The sequence below is a fragment of the Lepisosteus platostomus genome, chromosome 12 (genome assembly GCF_059453375.1).
Source record: "Lepisosteus platostomus isolate fLepPlt1 chromosome 12, fLepPlt1.hap1, whole genome shotgun sequence".
NCBI classification, from domain to species: Eukaryota; Metazoa; Chordata; class Actinopteri; order Semionotiformes; family Lepisosteidae; genus Lepisosteus; species Lepisosteus platostomus.
Genome location: NC_142622.1, coordinates 4,548,633 through 4,569,641, shown reverse-complemented (window position 1 = coordinate 4,569,641; position 21,009 = coordinate 4,548,633). Strand labels below are relative to the sequence as shown.

The 21,009-nt window shown below is 39.8% G+C and overlaps 1 protein-coding gene and 1 long non-coding RNA gene across 8 annotated transcripts in view; one reads left to right on the top strand and one right to left on the bottom strand.

Moving 5' to 3' along the window:
• ppp1r9a (protein phosphatase 1, regulatory subunit 9A) overlaps positions 1-14,105 on the top strand; it is a 63,867-nt gene extending 49,762 nt beyond the window's left edge. For 3 of the 7 annotated variants that reach the window (XM_088600517.1, XM_088600515.1, XM_088600519.1), the window contains 8 exons: positions 669-897; positions 2,822-2,897; positions 3,016-3,087; positions 4,683-4,731; positions 5,666-5,785; positions 6,390-6,413; positions 6,767-6,949; positions 8,151-14,105. In XM_088600517.1, the coding sequence (XP_088456643.1) occupies positions 669-897; positions 2,822-2,897; positions 3,016-3,087; positions 4,683-4,731; positions 5,666-5,785; positions 6,390-6,413; positions 6,767-6,949; positions 8,151-8,360 (963 nt within the window). In that variant the 3' untranslated portion in view covers positions 8,361-14,105. The remainder of the gene's footprint in view (positions 1-668; positions 898-2,821; positions 2,898-3,015; positions 3,088-4,682; positions 4,732-5,665; positions 5,786-6,389; positions 6,414-6,766; positions 6,950-8,150) is intronic. The other 4 variants (XM_088600520.1, XM_088600522.1, XM_088600521.1 and 1 more) reach the window with 4 other exon arrangements.
• Positions 442-20,601, bottom strand: LOC148650898 (uncharacterized). Its single transcript, XR_015925607.1, has 3 exons — positions 19,896-20,601; positions 18,811-18,913; positions 442-878 (listed from the first exon to the last, which is right to left on the bottom strand). It is a non-coding gene; the product is annotated as an uncharacterized LOC148650898 (long non-coding RNA).
• Positions 20,602-21,009: the final 408 nt, after the last annotated feature.

The window sequence follows — 21,009 nt, the reverse complement described above, 5'->3', positions numbered from 1 at the left end:
TAAATAATAAAATGGTTAAACTGCTTTAAAAACTAAAAGGGGTATGCTTTCAGCATTCTTTGTGCTTGCAGGTACTTATTTATTCTGTTTGTTGCTGTTTTGGTGTTTTAGTCTGAGATTCACTGTGTTGATAGCTACAGTATGCGGCTTGTGCAGGAAGACCCAATTTGAATCTTGAGTCAAGGCTTTTGCTCGGTTCCTAGAGATAATTATTTTTCGAAGAGCTGCCTTTGTGAAATCCTTCACCATCATCTTGAAGCTGCTACATACTCAGCAGTAACCTGCTGAGCATTTTCAAAAAAGACTCCTGCCAGACAGGTTGTTATGAGAGTTTTACTGTGTCAGCATAACAGCTGGCAATGGTGTTTATATAAAACTGGAGATATTTTTAAACCCCGTTCCTTTAAATGTCACTGAAAATGTCAGGCGTTTTTTCCACCATTCAGGATCATAAAGAGGACAGATTGAATGGGATTCTGTCTCTTTGTGTAGTGAATCCTGCATAAAATGCATTGAGGAAAATCATAAAATAGAATGCACCATTACTGCAGAAGTGCAGACATTAAAATAGAAATATTTGAAATAGAACAAAAGTATGAAAGGGGGAACCAGTTGTTCTACTACTGTATGGCTGTACTGTAATGTGTTTGGCTGCTCTGCTCCTGTAGACTGCAGAGGGTGGCAGCAGCCCCCTGCACAGCTCCAGGCCTGCGCTCCCTTCGTCGCCGAAGCCCACCTCCCAAGCCTTGGATCCTGGGACCTCCTCCTCTCCCCCTGCGCAAGGAGGGGGCGCCTCCACAGCTGTCCTGGAAGACTCCCCCACGTCTTCTCCGTCCAGGTCCTGCTCGTCAGAAGCCTCTCCTCTGCATCATCCTCAGCTGGACAGAGAAGATGAAGGTCACTGCAGTGCTTCTTCCATTGGGGGGGGTCACCGTGAACTGGGGTGTCAGGCTCCTTAGCTAGATGGGGCCTGATTTAATTTACATATTATTTATACATATTAATATCATATGAACGATCAAACTACTAGGCACAGGCATTACAAGTTATTCGAGTTTCAGGTTTCTTGTCATTATGCTCATACACGGGTATATGGTATAACGAAATGCTATTTAGTTAGCTCTCAGACGGTAAGTAGTGCAAACAACAATCTAGTTGTACAAGAAAAGTTATTTATTCATAATGTTTGGTAATTTTGGCATTTTTGTTACAATGAAATAACTCCCTTTAAAAATGCAGTTAGCTGTCATTGCATTTTCTCTAGATTCATTTTTAGAAACACACACTCATTATCCTCTGAATACAAGTGTGTGATATTTTTCAACATTATTAGCCATAATTAATAAGTACATAAGAGGTGTGCTTATTGTAATCTACGTACAGTATATCTCATTAAGTAACTGATGAAAATGGATGAACAACTATGTCCTCTAATGCACAGCATTGTATGCACGTGCAATTTACACTAATTTTTGCTACGACGATTCATGTATTTTCATACCTGTTTTTTTGGACGCATGTTTGCTATAATGTAGGCAAATCATTTTGTTGCTCTTTCCATGTGATCTTGTTTATTTAGGTTTTTTTATCCTTGAACATCCCCTTTATTTTTTTAGTCATGTCGGTAAAATGTTGTCAGTGCTTCGTGTTACAAAGCAAAGAAAATAAGTAATACACTTTCCCTGACTGTAAAGCTTGAAATAATACAGTGGATTGATAAAGGCAATTGGTCTAAAGACATTTGTCTTACCTTCAACTTAGCTGCATTGGGCATTGTTCAAGAGTTTTAATTTTTTTTATATTTTGTCTTAACTTTGGTGTTAAGTTAAACAGGCTAATGATGTAATTAAATATGTAATAGCGTTCTTATCTGAACAATTCAGTTCTATTAATGTAATAATAATAATATTGGGGGATTTTGTAGACCTAATGAGGTATAAATTTTTACATATAAAATAATGAAAAATTAATGTTGGCTAATTGAAATTTCACATTGTGATGTTTTTGAGGGACAATAATCCTCTTAAACTGAACATTGGACTTGTATGATGGACATATAATGTACAGTGTATATACTGTATACTGCATGTATGGGTGTACTGTATATCAATTGGTAATCTAAAGGACTGAAATGCTAATTATACCAGTTCTAAAATTAATTATCAGCAACACCTGTGAACTCTGTTCAAGGGAATGATTAGATTATCAGATGAGTGAGATAACTGAGAAGCAGTTCACTTTGTTTTATAGTTTGTGTTTGTAACTAGGAAACAGAATCGACAAAAGGCAAGGTTAAAGGCATATAGCATGACAACATGTAAACACCAAAAATGTAGTTATTTGTTAGTCATCAGAGATATAAAAACAGCAAAAAAAATCACTTCTACTACTATTGCTATTGCTCTATTGCTCTACAGGGTGCACTGTTAAAATAACATCACCAGGTCTGCCTGTCTTGTGTGGTTCTCTGCAGGGTCAGACAAGACACAAATTAAAATCCTTGACAGTGGCTCAGACTGCAAATGCATACTGTATGTTGGATACCCCTGATTTAAAATAAGAAAGCAGTAATCGTGGAATTATAAAACAGCTCTTTTTCTATGATATATATATATAAGATGCAACTTAAAATACATTAAATATACGGTATGTAAAACATCTTACATTTGATTTTGTTTTATACATAACTGAAAAACTCTGCTGTCGCTGCATTCTGCCAATATTATAGAATTCTTACAGTACCATAGGTGAGCAGTAACACTGCCATGTACAGTAATTTGTAAAAGTTATAATTATTACTTATTTGTACATTAATTTGCAGGTTCTCTGTCTCCACTGATATCCAGCCCCTCAGTCGGACCACTAGGGAAAACAAAAAGGAAGCTTATAGACCTTGGGTAAGAGAATGGGCGATGCAGTGAGCTAGTCACTTAATGGAGAGCTTGAATGGTTTTTCACTGGTTGGTATTGGTGGGGTTTTGATAACCGATGATGATACAGTATGTGCTTCTGCAGATCACCAGTGCGGCACAGCCCTGGCAGAGAGAAGAAGGACAAAGATAGCAGTAGGCTCTCATCTGGAAACAGGTAAAGAAAAATGAACTTCATACAACGCAGTTTGCTTTTTTCCCAGTAGCCCAGCTGCTAAAGGCCTGTGCTTATAATGTGGGATGTGCTCTACATACTGTAGCCTGGAGTTCACTAGTTCACAAAATGACTGTATCTCTGGTCATTTTGATTGTGACTTTCCAAATAGGGCTACTAGGTTTAGATGGGCATAAGACCCACAGATCCTAGATGCTGCTAGCTTGTTACTTTTATAACGGTTGAGAGCTTTGCCTGTACTCCAGTGCAGCAGTGCAGTAGGCGATATGTTGCCTGGACTTACATTGGAGAAAATGCTGATGGCCTGCCAATTCTAGTCAATGCAAGTACTATGTGGGGTGCTGTGGCACTGAGCCAGATTAAATAGTTAATTGTTAGGTATAAATGAAATGTATCAAACATATTCTTGTAAAAATAATCTAATTTGCTTGGGGAGTGGGTTTAAATTCCAGACCAGAGCCACAGCAGCTCATCAGTCTAGAGAATATCCGAGTCCTTCCCAAAATGGGACATCAATCCATCCAAGGGATTAGCCCCCAAAATGGGTGGACTGGAGCAATTGGAGTGAAGTACCCCAGTCAAGGGGCAACAGCGGTGGGGACTCGAACCCACAACCTGCCAGGCAGGAATTCGAAGGCTCTCCCACTGCACAGATACTGTATAGAAAACATATTTCGCTTTTCGTTTAAAAGCAAAAGGATTTTCCAGCCTGGGACCCAGGAACGTACATACTTTCTGTATGCTGATGTGGTCATCTCCATTGTGAAATTTAGTCATCGCATCATTCACAAAATTGAAAACTACCTTTAAAGTACAGAAGCAGTGAATAGTCTTTGGCTTTAATAATTATACATCCAAAACCATATCCAATTGCTGTTATTCTAATACCATTATAGTAAATTGAATTTTCTATCTTATTTTACTGCAGACGATTACGTTTGTTTTTATTTTAATTGGAAATAAACGTGAGACTGTTATACATTACAGACTGAAATAAATGTGTTGCTTTCATATTGTTGTGTTGAGCTGTGTTGTAACTGCTAGCTGCCCCTTCACCTGAGAAACTGCCAAGTGGTAGCAGTTTACTGGACACTCTTGTTTTCACTGCTGCAGCTGGTGCCTATAAATAAGTGGATAACATGATGACTTATGATCCTGACCATTGAAGAATGCCAGCATTTAAGTTCACAGCTGGTGGATTCGCAAGTGCAATTGCGTTTGCAAAAAGGTTTGCGGACGAACCTTATTGTTAGTGATTCGGATTGCAAAAATAATTTGCCTTCAGAAACCTTCGCATAAACATGGCTGCTACAGGGATTATCTCCTGACAAGCATTGTTACGCATCTGTTGATGCGTAATGGAACAAACTATAAGATCCAAATCAGGACGGAATAAATTGCCTGCACCTCAGGAGAATCCGGTTACTTGCAACTTACAAATGTGGTGCAGAGCTTTCAGACAGAGGAGAATAGCTGAGTGGGAGCCGTGTCCCCCAGCCCTGTCTGCCTCCCCCCTTGTTCTCCGAGGGGAAGCTGGGGGCCTCTGCTCTGACCAGTTACCTGCCTTCTCCCACCAGCTCCACCGAGCCGTCCTCTGAGAACAGCCCCGAAAAACACAAGGCTAAGGTAAGAACCATCTCAAACACCATTTACACCACATTACTAACTCTGAAAAAAGCAGTAACAAAAGTGAAAGACAGTATTCACTTCAGGTTCCTAAATTGTACATGTTGCACAATTTATTAAATATTGATACAATGCTCTGGGTACTCTGTAGCCATTCTGAATGTGCTGAAATGTTTCAAGGTCTCCGTAAGTGTATATTTACCTCAAGTAAGTGTAAATATAATACGGTATGCAGTTTTTCTCAGAACAAGTGCATGGCAGTTGACAGTCAAAGTCAAACTAAAACTAAATCTTTTTTTTTATTTGGATTCTTTTTAACTATCTCACTACTATTAAGAACACTGTCAAAGTGTTGTAACTCCTTAGATGTGTTTTTTTTATATACAATATCAGATGTATAATACTGTACATGCAGCCTGCCAATGCATGACCTGTCAGTTGATGAGGACACAGTATTTCTTTTTCACAGAAATCATTAGAGCAGACCGATACAGTATGTCTGTACACTCATATGGTAGCCTTTTTAGTAGTGGATGAAAAACCATGTCTTGGAGGTAAAATATGTGAAACCTTGAGCCTATTTGCATAAACACTATCCATCCATTAGCAGGAAGCTGCATATTCCTGATCAGGGTCACAGAAACCTGGAGCTTCAGTTCTGTTGACCATGCTGTATTGTTACTAGTACTGTATAAGGCTAATTTGAAAAATCTAAAAGAATTTCTGATTTTACAATTTATCTAAACAGTTTGCCAGAAAATCTCTGCGGAAATTCACTTTCCAATAAAACACTTAATAACAACAACACCCCCCAAAAAAAGCTTTCTTTGCCTGTGATTACACCTGCTATGTCTTCAGTTTTTTAAATTATTTTTACTTAAAGCAAAGTAAGTAATGTATTGCTTTAAAGCTGACATCATGTTTCTTATTTCAGAATGTTGGCTTAAACAATGACGTAAGTGCTAGCAGTGTGAGCTCTGCAGATTTCAGTGGCTTGGTGGCAGAACCTAAAATAACAGGGTGCTCACATTCCTTGGCTTTGTCATCAGATGAGGTAAGACTAAAGGATAAAATCAGCACATCAGAAGTGTTAGGTGTCATAGCTTTTATCTTCAACTCATACTGCTGGATCTAATCAGTATCTCATTTTGCATGAACCTTTCAAAGCAGTATTCCTCTGTAATATATTATTATATTATATTCTGTACAGATTGTGTGGTCCATGGATTTTTAGGAAGAGAGATTAATTGTTTTTTAGGAATTACTAAAACGCTTCACAAAACATTTTTTATTGTTGATCAGATTAGACAATGTTTATAACAAAATTTCCCCCCTACACTAGATCTTAATGCAAGCATCTCCTCAATGTTACTGTATGTTGGAAGAACTGAAAAGATACAAATAAATCTTTGCTGAAACCCTGTATTTTCAAAAGCAGTCTGAATGGAAAAAAAAACATCAATCTGATTTTGCCAGAGTGGCCTTCATATTCTCTTCACAATCAGTTATATTTTAGTTTCATAATCATAAACTTGCTTATAATGATGTTATCAGAGTGTGTCCTGTTCTCTGTAGATTGTTCCTTGTTTTTAAAATAATGGGTGTATATTCTCTGTTTTCACTAACAATTTCTGATTCTTTTGTGCTGCCAATCTCAGAGTCTGGAGATGATAGATGATGAGGTGAGGGACAGTAGTATTGAGTGTAACAGGAATACGTCTTATTTTATATCTAACCCATTTCTCCTTAGCAGGAATGGCAGATTATTCAAATTTACAAAAATCCTTGTTCTTCTGATTAATATGGGGAGTCTTTTCACTTTCTTCCAAACAGCATCAAATGATTGCTTTTTCACATGTGACCATCTGAACTGTTACAATGGAGGCCATTTTAGAGAGGAAAACACAATTGTTTTTGAATGGACGCTTCAGTTTCATTGCAATAGAACAGCCTTTGAAGTACTTTTGATATGTGCTTTGAATTTGTCATTTGAAATCCAGCTTTTTATGCAGCTGCAGCATTCCTCTATTTATAGATACTAGACGACAGCCATTCCTCAAAACACCAGCAGTGGCAGAACCGAGCTGTTCTTGAGTGGAGCTGCCAGCAGGTCTCTCACTGGCTCATGGGCTTAAACCTGGAACAGTATGTCCCAGAATTCACTGCCAAAGGCATCAATGGAGAGCAGCTCCTGCAGCTGGATGGGAGAAAGCTGAAGGTAAAGGGGTTCTTTTCAGACAGGCATTATTGAATATCAGAACTTGAGACGTGCTGGTCTCATTTTTCCACTTTTTTTATAAAAATTGTCTAGTTCTTCAGATTTGAAATGGCTATTTCAGAAGTGAATGGTCTTGAAAAATAAGATAAGAACTAGAAATTCTGCAATTTCCCTCACGGGATCAATAAAGTATCTATCTAAGTTTAAGTGGGTTCACAGGATAATTTAGAGAGTCAAGACTTAAAGTGCCTCTGCGGGCTTTTAGATACAATGTGAATTAGAGAGCTAAGAAAGGCATTTAGGGAAGAAATGTCCACAGTTGACAAATATCACCCTACAAGTGCAGAGCTCACACAGGTGTTGCTCCCCTTTGAAGAGACTTCCAGATGATGGTAGTAAATAATGATGGTAATTAATTTCCTTGCATGTCTGTTGCACTTTGCATCCCAAAGCTTACCAAGACATTGCACACATAGCACTGAAGTGAAGCCATTGAGCTTCAGCAGTCTAATTACATACAGTAGCAGTAATTAGTGGAGAAGTGAGTCATTACTTTTCCAATTGCATTAAGGTGGAACGCAAAGTGGAATTTAGCCTGGACACCTGGAATAGTACCCCTACTCTTAAGAGCAGTGTTATAGGATCTTTAATGACCACATAGTCAGGAATATTGATTACAGAATAGGTTAGCAATTTCTACTTGAAAGTGTCCCTGCTTGTGACAACGGGAAATTTGTTTCTAAATTATGGTCCAGAGGGAGCAGCGCCACCTACTGTTCAGCAAGCTCCATTTACAGCATGACTGTGGCTTTCCTATAAGGTCTCCCATACTGAGCCGGCCTTGCTTAGCTTCTGGGATCCGACATGATCAGGCTAAAAAGCAGTAACACTGCTCTCAAACGAAAAGCTGGAAGAAAACGTGTCTTTATAAAGAAGCACGCCCTGCACCGTCATGCAGAGATTATCACCTGTGGATAAAACACATCACATCAAAAGAGTTAGTGAATTTCAGTGTCTCACGGGTCACGGATTTGGCTGCTGCATTATGTAACAAAGAAGATATTAATGATTTCCTAAGTGTTTTATTATGTGAATGTAGAGGAATAAGGGGTCAGAGACAGAATAAATCAAACGCTGTACTAACTGTAGCAGTGGTTAATGTGTAGATTTAATTGGTTGTTTTTATTTGCTGTGGTTTTAGTCCCTGGGTGTTGTTTCTTCCCAAGACCGAGCACTCTTTAAAAAGAAACTGAAAGACCTGAGGGCAGTCGTGGACAAGGCGCTCAAGACCAGGGAGAAGCTGGAGAAACACAGGGAGAAGCTGTGGAAGAAAGAGCAGGAGCTGCTGCAGAGGGAAGCTAAGAAAACAGGCAAGACCAGTGGTGGGCCAGCAGAGGGCAGTGCTGAGTAACTTTGACTCTCCAGAACTGCAACACACAGAAGCAGCATTAAGACTAGACTGGTGACTGAGAAGGAGTGCAAGGAATAACCCAATTTTATGCCAGTATGTCAGTGTAAAGGTTGACTGACTGCTGTTGATGCAAAGCTGTCTGGACTGCAGGGATCCAGTGGGTGGACATTGACCCCTGGCATTGCTTTGGAAATGCACTTCTGATCTCATTTGTGGGTTTGAAATTGTCCGTGAACCTTTCATGACTCTGTCCAGATTTGTGTCACCTGGCAATAATCTGCTTTTTTATTAATTGTATTTCATGCACTTTTCATGATAATGTTGGCCTAATGCTTAACTTCAGACATAACCGATTACATTTTATAAAGTGAAAATAATGATATACTGTAGACGTACCGAGAAGCAAAACTGCCCACTGCCTGAGTCCCCTGATATCTGGTTACGTACAAAAAATTAAAAGTTGCTTGAGGCTACTTTGTTACTTACACATGAAGTTTTTACTGTGGACAGAACGTGACCATTAATGTGGAAAGGTTAGAGTCAAGGCTGCACATCATCTGCTAGGCATGTCCACAAACCCCCAGCAGGGCCAGAGAATTGTCTCAGTGCCACTGGGCGGGGGTGGGTCAGTGCTGCCTCAGCAGTCATGCACATCTTTCTCTGACCAGGCATTGACTGAGCGGTATAAGTCGAGCCACGTCTGGGCCCCCAAATCTCAAATCGCACCTTTTACTACGTTCAGACTTGTCCTGGATCAGGGCAGGGCAATCTGAACCGCCTTCGTCATCAGCGACACACTGGAATACGACCTGCCTCAAAACAGAAACTGGGCATATGATACGGTAGAAATGTCTGTAGACATGGTGTGTCACTGAGGTGTAAGATGAAAGCAGTACAACTAACATCTGATCAGAGCATAAGAAAAGTTAGAAACAAGAGGAGGGCGTTCGGCCCTCCTGGCCCGTTGGGTAGTTAGAAATGAATCAGAGGATCCCATCCAGCCATTTCTTGAAAGAAGCCAGGGAAACAGCTTTAACAACATGACTGGGCAGCTTCTTCCAGACCCCCACAGCCCTTAGGGATCAAGAAGTAACTCCTGTTCTCAGTTTTAAATGCACCTCCCCTGGATAGTTTAAGCATTCCTAATACAGTGCCCCTATGTCTCATAACGGACATAAATGCAAATCAGTCACCCAGTTTGTGGGTAGATTCTCTTGTTTTGCAGCATCTGACGTCGGACATTAGACGTTCTTCCAGAGGTGAGGAGCATGAGCCATCGGCCATGTGACAGCATTGTGACGCTGTCATTGATGCTGGTTTGGCATTATTGCACCTATGGTGTTTCATCTGAGGCGATTTGCAAACAGCTTGTAAGGACGTTCCAAATAAAAACATACTCACTGGTCATTTCAATATGCTTATCATGACTCTCATTGGATGACCATGATCTCCATGTCAACCAGAGAGTTTCACATAATGCACGTATTGCCTCTCTGTACGCTGTCTCGAATAGTGCAGTTTCCACACATTAAAGCTGAAAAATTGACTCTACACTTTGCACATACCAGTCAAGGAATTTGAGACATGAAATGTCATTTCATTTTTTCCTTTGTCACCTGTTCTCATGTGAAAGAAATGTTCTTTCACGCATTGTGTGATTCACAAACATTAACTAGCTGATTTAGACATTTACTGTATCAGTCATGCACGGTTTCTGTTTTGGGGCAGTATGCATTCTTCATCATTCCGATATTTTTGCAGTCTGCACTGTTTCATATTATATGAATTATGTTTCATTTTTCATGTCTGGAGATCCTTATTGCTGAAGTAACTGGACAGTTTTTATTAGACTTGCATGAAGCACCAAAAAGTTAGAATCATGGCTAGAATCCCAAACATCAACATTTCAGAAAAAGAAATTGTCAATTGTGCTGCAAAAGTGTGATGTTTATTGAAAGGGGATGTTTATTTTATTTCTGTTCAGCTGTAGTCCATCCTTGCCTCTTTATCTGTGAATCCTGAGATGTAAATACTGTTTGTCAAACTGCACCTCTTCAGGATGTCCATAAGAGTAGTGAGTGGAGACTCTAGTCATTGTTGTACACATTGCATCACAACCAAAATGATACTTATTTATGAATCATCTGAAATGCAAATAAACAGCTAGTACTATAGTGAGAAACATTTTAGGTTTATATTGGTTAAATTCTTTTTAGTTACATGATGTTTCTAGGCATTCCTGCTTTGTACATAGAAAAAGCTAGTGCCCCAAGGAATTTCTTTCATTTTTTATTGAGAGACTTATATTTTTATGTTTACTTGTGATTTGTTCTTGACAAGGTCATTGAAAATGTAAAATGTTTTTAAAAAGTTTTATTTGTTGTAGCACTTACTGTATTAACTTCTTAATCTTTTTGTCATTATTTCCTCATTTTTCAGAAGACAGATACCGTATGACTCCAACTGACACAGAAAGCCCTGCTTTTTAAACTGTCACCTGACCAATTGTCTTCCAGCAACTGGCCACGTGACTGAGAGCAGCAGCTCAATCCCCCAGAGGATTCTGGGGAATGTGGTCCAAACAAGGCTGCCATCTTGTCTGGACTGGCTGTGCTCTTAGAATGTGTTAAAGTGAAAGTTACTTAGAATGGCTTAGGATCTCTGCAGGATTGATACGACTGTGAACATTTTAGTTTTGAACCAAAGGTATGGCCCCTGTTTTTGAAGTACATAAGATGAGTAGGGCAGGACAGAAATCAGTTTCTTAAATCTAATTATAGTAAGTCTTAATTACTTTAATGTCTCATTTGTGACAAATGGTTGATAAATAAGGCTTATTTTCTAAATGCAGTTTTTGCTTTTTATCATTCTAAAAGAAGAAGTGGTACTACAGGAATGTAAATCCTATAAATTACACTGCCTGGAGACCATCTTTTCAAAGCGAAAGACATTATTGTACTCTTTTTTTCCAAAGAAACACCAAACCTGAAATGTTAAGCCAGAAATATACCATTTATATACTGAGCATTAGTGTATAAAACTTAACAAAGCAAAGGTATATAGTTCAAAGATACTGAAAAAAGCATTGATACAAGCTTTGTTAGAAAACTGCAGAGGGAAGAACCTGTTTTGAGGGAATTGTTTCATCATTTAATTTTACTGTACTGCTGTAACTGTAATTACTTGAAGCCAGCTTCTGATGTGTGCTTTCAGTGTCAGACATTTATGAGCAGACGTAACAATAAACATTGCAGAAAAAAACTATATCAATTTTTTTATGATAAGGGTTTGTGGAGAACATTGATACAAAGCAGGAAACTCTTTGTGATGAAAGTGGTGCGCACACACAGGGGAGTAGTTTCCTGTAGATGTTCAGAAATGTTGTTAGAATGTGATTTTTGTCAAAGCATTCATTCCAAAAAGCAATACACAGATGGAAAGCTCTTTACGTTGTAAATGTACTGAGGTTGCAGCATGATGACTGCAGTTGTGTGCAGTCTGTTCAGTCTGAATATGCAACCTGGGAGTTCTGGGGGACAGACATACAAGAAAGTAACAGCTGCTGTTTCAAAATAAATGTTTCTTAACAGGTTTTATAACTGAGTGTGTACTGTACATAGCATAATGTCTGTCATTGTTTATATATGTTGCATTGTGAGTTTTGTAACCATTTCAAGTACAATTGAACAGGCAGCTAAAAAAATGCATTGGATGAAAAGTTTGAGTTTCAAACGTTTGAAACTGTTTTTACTAGTTCATTATACAGTAATTTGATATACAGTAGAAATCCCATCACCTGAAGCAGAGCATTGGCTTGTTAGAAGTAAATAATTTATTTTCTTAATTTGTATTTGCATGCAGGAAATATAGGTGCTATGTGAGTTCATTTTCCTTCAGTGTGATTTACAATATTTTAAAACCCTGCTTGTTTAAGCTTCTGAAAGGCCTGTGATTAGATTCTGTTTCCTCTGTAAATAAATCTTCCATCAATGGGTGACACTTAAAGCAATTACAGTAAACATTCCTTTCTTAAAAAAATGCATTTTTTTAAATGCTGTATGAGATGTGTGTTGTCCTGTCAAAGAAAAGTTTGGTGGACAAATTATGACTTGGAGCTGTACAGTAACTCATGCTCGATCAGCAAGGAATAGTAGAACACACGATTGCTTTAAAAACTACTGCTAAGCTGGCTAATGATTACCATGCAGTGAATTCAGAAGAAACAATGGAATGGTGAAGATATCCGGAGATGTACTGTACAGTTTAGGTGGTAGGAGACAGCATGGAGCAGCATGCTGAAATTCATTTGCCTGCTTTCAGGTGCAGTTCAGCACTGACTCTGCCAGCTCCTGGTTACTCTTACTGAGTGGCTAAGCAGATAGTTAAGTTGAGATTGTGTGATTCTCAGTCCCAGTCTGGTTCTTGGTCTCAATCTGACCTCCTTGCTTTTAGACCTATTTCCTTGGTTTCAAAAATACTCTGGATGAAGTGTGTGATTTCAAAAATGTCAGCACACAATTGTATGCAGTCACTTCTCAACTTGTTAATTAAGGCATACTGCAGCTCCCTTATTTCTGACTAAACAGCTGTTAACAAGTGAAACATACAGTATGAATGAGGGAGCTCTCAAAGTTACTAATTAGCACAGGGTTCACCGATTTAGAAATCTCTTTCAGCTTTTTAAGAGGGAAAAGCAAATTTAAAAAAATGGAAACATTCAGATGGAAAAATAAAAATAAATTGGACTGTGACTAAGAACTTCGATTGCTGGAGCAAAATCCAGAAGATGTAGCTTTAGTTAGGCGTCACTTGGGATGGAGAAGCATTGTACTGGGGTATTTCTGCAACCAAAGCCTGAATACAGAAAAAAGTCTAAATGCCATGCATGGAGTCTGACGGCAACCAGCACTGATGTTCAAGGGCCTGGTCTGAACACAAACCAGCTGGTGTGGCTACTCCAGGATCAAGATTGAGAGTCCTGAGAACAGAGCAGTGGCTCCGCTAGTTGAATGCCAAGTTCGGGAGGGTGAATTTCAGGAAAGACAACTTATGCAAGGCCCGGGCTGATTTTTAACCAGGATGCTGGGGTAACACTCTTTCGGAAAGGGCTGCGGACTCCTCCACACTCCCGAAGAGAGACAGTGGAGATGTGAGAGCGCAGGGTGCTGAAGAGACTGAAGTCGGAGCGACGCATTCCAGGGGAAGTATGGAAGGAAGAATCGGTAAATGGATGGCCAGATCGTACAGAGATTAGTTGAGTATTGAGTGCCAGGGAAGTGTGTGAACCCTGGCGTGATTAAAGGGAATTCGGGCTTCAGTGTGTGAATCTCTCTGAGGGGACGCAGACGGAATGACCGGTGTAATCAAGGGTGAGAGAGTGGACTTGGACAGATCTCGGATCCTCACTGCTCTCTGAAACAGTCAGCCTGCCATCTTCCTGTCCATTCACGGTCATTAACAGACTGCGAGGACTGCAGGGCCGTGCCCTCCCTCACATAGTCGTTCCCACAATATTCTCTTTCTTTTCAGCATGGAATTCTGATCTTATTCGTTTATGGCCATCACACTGGTGCAGCTCTCTTCTCTTCATTGTGGTGCATAATTTGAATCACATCTTACATACGTGACACATCTTGATGTATGAAAATACTTGGCCCAAGATGGAAGCAATTTCATTTTTATTTCAGGGCAAACATTTGCATGTCATTTGAGGATAATAAATCAATAAAATTGGAGTTAACCCACCATGGAAAGTTATTGCGTCTATAGTTCTACAACATTTAGGCTGTAAAAAAGTGCATCATTGACTACACTGTAAAGCAATTGACTAATGTTTTCTGTGTTCATTAAAAGCCATGTGCTCTGCAGTGTTACATTTAATTGCAAGCTCACAATTGTTTCCTATTATATTTTGTTGGAAAACAAAATTAAATTTGTTGAAAAAAGAAAACATTACAGAATAAATATATTGTTAGCCAAAAGCAGAATACATTTGAATTACAACTATTGTATTTTACCGACACTTTATCCAAAGCAACTTAAATTTGCACACATTCATAGAGCATGGTGATTTACCAGGGAAATTTGTGCTTCCCTCAAGTGTGCAACTAGTGTCTCACCTGAGATGTGAACCTACCACCGCCTCGTTATGAACCCATAAACCCTATCCACTGCGTCGCTAGATCACAGCATTGTCCAGCCAGGGATCAAACCTACTGCAAGAGGCGAGAGTGCAAGTAGCGCTTTTTTGGGCACAAAATATTTTAGAATTGTGGAACATTTGTAGGTTTTACAGGCCCCAAGAAGTACTAATCCTAGGCTACGTAATTTAAGACATATGATGAAATGCAATTATATAATATTATCCATCCATAGCCACTTTATCCCGTACAGAGTCTCAGGCGGGTCAGATCCTATCCCAGCAAGCAACAGGCACCAGGCAAGATACACTCTGGACAGGATGCCAGTCCATCCCAAAGCGCACACAGACATCACACCAGGATCCATTTTCTCAGAAGCCAGTTCACCTAACAGTATGTCTTACTGTTAAGCCCACCTGGAAGAAACCCACACAAATGCAGGGAGAACATACAATACAAACTCCACACAGATAGCACCCCAGGTCTGGAATCGAACCCAAGGCCATTGGGTTATTGCAAAGCATCTGTACTAACCACTGCACAAGTGTGACACCCTTAATACAGTATATATGATACATCACCATAATATCTGATACATCTTATAGTGTATTTTTAGATTTGTTAAGAATACTGTACATTATTTGTATTCTTGTATACCTGTATTTTAACAAACTGTGAATCTGCACAAGTTGTGAGATGCCATCATTATTTAGTGAGTTTCCTCACAAGGTAATCATGAAAAAAGAAAGTTCAGTTTTGTGGAAAAGTGGTTGAACACTTTCTGGAAATTACCTCGGTTATTTCACATATAACATTGGCATCTGTTCTTTTTTCTCTCACTTAAATTAAAGCAGCAGTTTGCAGCTGCTGGGAAGTAGGACATCGGTAAGTACACTGAAGAGATGACAACATGTAAATGGCAAAAGTAAAAAAAACAAAAAGTTATTTGCTCACGAATGAAATACTTCTGTACCATTCCAACAGTTCCATTTATCTATTGCAAAACACTGCTTACTGTTCTGGGCTGTTTCCGCAGAAACAGGTTGTGGTCCAGCACTGTGTCACAGACAGTTGCTGTGCTTAACAGAAATATATTTCTTTAAATAATCTGAATATTCCAAATGGAAAATCGGGGCCCCAGGCAACAACATGGACAGTGGACCCCAAACAAAGTGTAAGGACAACATGTCTGATACAGTACACAAAGGGGCAGTGAGGCAGCAGTGGTCAAAATAAATCAGTTAAGATGACTGAGCGGACGTGAAGCCAGTCACAACAAGTTCTTTAGTAATCCTGAGCTTCTTCACAGCTTCGTTTGCTTACAGTTTTCTGTAGAACAGTTTAAAGGAGGCTGTACAGATATGGCAATGGGTTTTTTTTTGTTTGATTCATTGTAATTTTGGAATATTGCATTTATAGGCACTGGTATAAAACAGCTTCAATGTTATCTTGTAACAACAAATTTCACAAAAAGTAAATCTAAAGCTGTTCTTTTTACATTTATATTATTACTCTGAAGCAGAACAAGGGGACAGTCTACATTAAATTGCAGATACAGGCTTTATGACAATGTAATATGGAGTTTATTTTAACATACAGTTAATACAGTCTATATCCTTCAAAACGTTACCAAATAAAAAGTACAAGCTTCTTTTGGCATTGAAAAATGTTTACTTTGCCATCAAGCAAATAAAAGCAATGTTACAAAACTGCTGCTGTGCAGTTTAAAGGCAAACACCGCTCTCCAAATTGATCAAGAAGCGCAAAATTAGTGTTAGTGGGGCCAGCAGGGGGCGCTCATGTGGGTCCTAATGCCCCAGTGTAGTGACGGGGACACTATACTGTAAACAGGCGCCGTCCTTCGGATGAGACGTAAAACCGAGGTCCCGACTCTCTGTGGTAAGTAAAAATCCCAGGGTGTTTCTCGAAAAGAGTAGGAGTGTAACCCTGGCATCCTGGACAAATTTCCCCCATCGGCCTTTATCAATCATGGCCTCCTAACAATCCCCCTCTGTGAATTGGCTTCATTTACTGTGCTCTCCTCCCCACTGATAGCTGATGTGTGGTGAGCGTTCTGGCACACTATGGCTGCCGTTGCATCATCCAGGTGGATGCTGCACATTGGTGGTGGTGGAGGGGAGTCCCCATTACCTGTAAAGCACTTTGAGTGGAGTGTCCAGAAAAAGCGCTATAAGTGTAAGCAATTATTATTATTAAAATAAGTACAGTAGGAGTAGCAATATGGTTCACATCTTAACTCAAGGCCTAAGTGGGGATTGTAATTGCAGTGAACTGCCACTAGAGGCCACCAAAGGGTCTTACCTTTCTGTAAAGAGACTTGCTGGGTGTCAATTATAATAAACCCTCAGTTTACTGGATTAATGGGAGGGAAGGGGTGTCTGTTATCACCAAATGAGTCATAAATAGGTATTTTTCAGCCAAAATATACACTATTATATTAGAAATTCCTTATATACTATACAGTATTGTACTGTATATATTCTTACTGGATCTTTTGACTTTTGGTGTTTTGCCAGCTAGGGAAATATATAGTAAGTGCCGAGTCTTACACAAACAGTGCAACATGTTTTACATGCCTACTTAAATTTGAGAAGGTATCCAAACAATTCGTAGGCATTAGGGTGAAATGTCAGGATCCACTTTTATGTTATCCGGCAGAGTTTCTGTATCTACAGTGCATGCTGCACAAGAGCCACACTGATCAATCTACTGTTAGTAAAACCTTGCTTGGTCGGCATTTGGTCTAAAGATCTCCGCTGGGCTTTTCACACGTAGGGTGGTTCACCACAAAGTGGTGCTCGGCCTGGTCTGGAGACTCACTGATTCAAAGTTGCAATGCAGCGAGATGTCATTTCTATACTCACACAGGTCTTCTTCTGGAGGTGCAAGCTCAAAACCACGCCAAAAAACAGGTCACGTGGCAGTACCATACAGTACATGTTTGAGGAATTCTGCCTTGAATTTTTTTCCCAATTGAATTTATTCTCTGTTCAGGCAACAGAAGGGATTTAGTAAGCCAAGGTTGTGATTAAAAGGCGGTGTTTTTATTCCCAGTATCAAGTTTTACATTCAGTGCCAGTGTTTGAAACAACCATCCACCCCAACTCAGAGCTAAGGGTCGGATTTCTTCTGTTCACTTTGTGATTTTAGCAAATGTGCAAAATAGTGCCTGAGGGAAATATCTCAGCTCTGTTTTCTTGTCATTTATGGTATATTATGTTTTCACACAAAACACTGCATTTATTTTACTGTCAGAACTAAACCTTTTGCCTAACAAAGCAAGAACACCCATGCACAGTGAATGGGTTCGTGATTATGTACATCTGAACAATTGCATGGGGTGCCAACTTCCTGCTCTCAAATAACCACCATGGACATTTTCACACATGAAAACACTCCAGGGAGACCTGGAGTTATGCAGGTGTCAATAAAAAATGAAAAACTAAGACGCGTTTCAGACAAAAACAACTTTAAACTTCATAATTACCCTGCCATTCAAAACTATTCAACCCTCTACAAAGTTTCCTCATTTTGTTTGAGCTTAGCATCATGACACATTCAAACAGGTCTTTATATTTAGTATCTACACAATAAGTCCAAATATAGAATAGTCTATGAATGTACAAAACACACACAGCACAAGCTAACTGTGCTACCCACAGTCAGTACAGCATACAAGGAGTATGGCAATATCTTTGCATTCATATTGTTCTTACAAAAGTAGACAATAACATTAAATAAAAAAAACATGAAAGAATGGAGTAAAATCCATGTCCAGTTTCCTGTAATTTTAATTAAATGGCCTTGGCTTCATATATTTGAAAGAGGTCCAGCACTAGTTTCTACAACAGAGCACCAAAAGCAGCGCACGTACTGTAGACCCTCTTATCCAAGGTTAAAGACAAGGTTCAAACATTCCCCTTTAAATTTGCCCATTAATCTTTAAAGACTAAATACACAGTCAGAGACTTTGGAAATCACAGTCACTTACAGTACATGCCAATGTTGTTTAGTAAAACATCAGCTACACTGGATTGTATTTGTTGCAGCTCGACAAACGTGCAATCCGAATGTGTACTGTTGTACGCAGCTGAATGGTGCTATTACACCAAGTATTTTACTATTTCAGCTGGGTAGATGCGTCAGCATGCGTAGGCTGCAAAGGAACAAGTAATAGGTTTATTCCATGCTGGGAAAAAAAGAAGAAAGAAAACAACGTTCCGGCCATGGAGCCTCTTTTAGGTGCAAGAAAGACAAGGCAGTAAGCAAAGGTTCTCCCGCTACTTTACCTTTGTAATGTTGTTCAGAGGCTGCGGCACATTGAAGTCATTTCACGTGCAGTGTGCTTGTCTCATCAGTAGAGTGCGCTGCTCGCCACGATACTGTGAGTTTCTGTTTTGGAAGACGAAAGACGAAAACGTTCATTGACTTTCCAGGCGATTTATAAGACGGCAAGAACATTTCAACCAGGATTTCTGTTGGAATGCATCACATAGAGGAGCGTGAAGAATTTTACATTTTCTGAATTCATCTACAGCAGGGTGGTCCAGCGCAGATCTTGGAGGTCCAGCATCTCTTCATTTTTTTCCAGCACTAGAAACGCTGGGAGGTCTTGATAAGTTGGTCCAATAGAAAGCCAATAATTAAGCCAATCTAATTAACAGCAGATCTGAAGTTAAAACAGTTCCGGGTAGTTTGGCACTTCTAATCCAGACTACAGATAGCACAAAGCTCTGTAAATGTTGCAAACCCCTTTATAGGAATTTTCTGAAGCCAGATCATTAATTGATTTGCAGAATCCATGTCTATTAAGCTGGATGTTGTTTTATCTGCACTGATGCTTCTTTGCAGTCAACATGTCTCTTTTGTTACCCATTTTATTATGTGAAAGTTCCCTGCTAAGAGTTTTGGCTCAGGAACTGTCAGGTTTAAACAAAAAAAATAGTGGCTTTAAAGGTCAAGGTCGTATCCTGACTATAGTAAACTTTAAAAAGATGGACTTTTTAACTGGTAAGAACAACTTCAGGGAGAGTGGCTACCACCATCCCTTAACAAGAAATACTGTACCCCAATACTAAGGACCTAATTCCAACTACTGCTTCTCCTAAAAACATAAACGTCTGAACCCCAGACCCCAGAGAGACACTTTTATGCTAAGATAACCCCTCCCTCTCTAATTAAACCCCCTCGAGAATGCACACCTTTCCATCATTCAATAAACAAATCAATAGGTTGGAAGAAACGATTTTCTAAACAGGTCTTAGACCGTGTTTTTTGCGGCCTCTAGTGACAAGTACGATCATTGCAGTCCTTCCACAGGACAACCTGTCACAAATCTTGTATTTGCTACCACAGTGTAAAATAATGTACTGACCTTTAATCCAAGAAAGTCACTGGATGGAGAACTCTTCAGGGGGAGAAAAATATGTATTATATAAGTTTCATTAAACAAACTACAGTACCTAATCATATTTTATTACAGCATTATCTTCTAAAACTAAAGCCTCTTTTTATAGTGCAGCTCTTCCTCATTTAATGCCATGCATGCTGTTTAGCATGTTTCAGGCTCGGGATTGATGACACAACGTGGTGACAGTTCCTGCAGCAATTAGGTTTAGTCCGAACGGGAGGATGGCAGTGCAAATTGCCTTTAAATGTTGGCGTCAGCACCTACACTGTAAACCTGCAAGAGCTGAACTAGAACTGGAACAATTTTCCCTTTTACACTACCTCTCCTCATAGTGGGCCTGAAGCACGTCTTAACACGTCTTAACTTAAGGGCGGAGCGGTGGCTCTGTGGCTCAGGATCTGCACCTGTGGCTGGAAGGTTACCGGTTCAAATCCCGCGGCCAGCAGAGGAATCCTACTCCGTTGGGCCCCTGAGCAAGGCCCTTAACCCTAACTGCTCTAGGGGCGCCATACAATGGCAGACCCTGTGCTCTGACCCCAAACTTCTCTCTCTGTCTGTGTGTCTGTGTCTCCATGGAGAAAAGCTGGGGTATGCGAAAAGACGAATTCCTAATGCAAGAGAGGCAGAAGCAATAGCAGTCCAACACAATAACCCCCCCCCCCAGAGCAACAAACCTCCCCGTCACCACACCCCACTCTGGCTCTTGCTTGTACTGAATCTGGATCTATACTCTACATTACTCTCCACCCAGCATTAGCTATTAACTGCTGTACAGAATGAAGAGTGGTCAGCCGTGCAGTTGAGTTTCTGTCATCTTTGGAACAGGCCAGTGTGTGAAAACTCTGCCCACTGTGGGTTTTCTTCAGGCCTGGATTCTTCTCCAAAGCACTTCCAGGGTCGGACACAGGAGCCATTCCCCTGAAACTCGTCTTTGTTGGGTGATGGCTCTAAGAGCTGACAGGGTTTTGAGGAGAAGCCTGACCAATGGGCCAAAGCATGATCTCCTACCTTATCAAGTTGAAGGTCACGCTTATTTGTCATTTCAGCCACATACAAGTACACAGTGTAATGAAATATC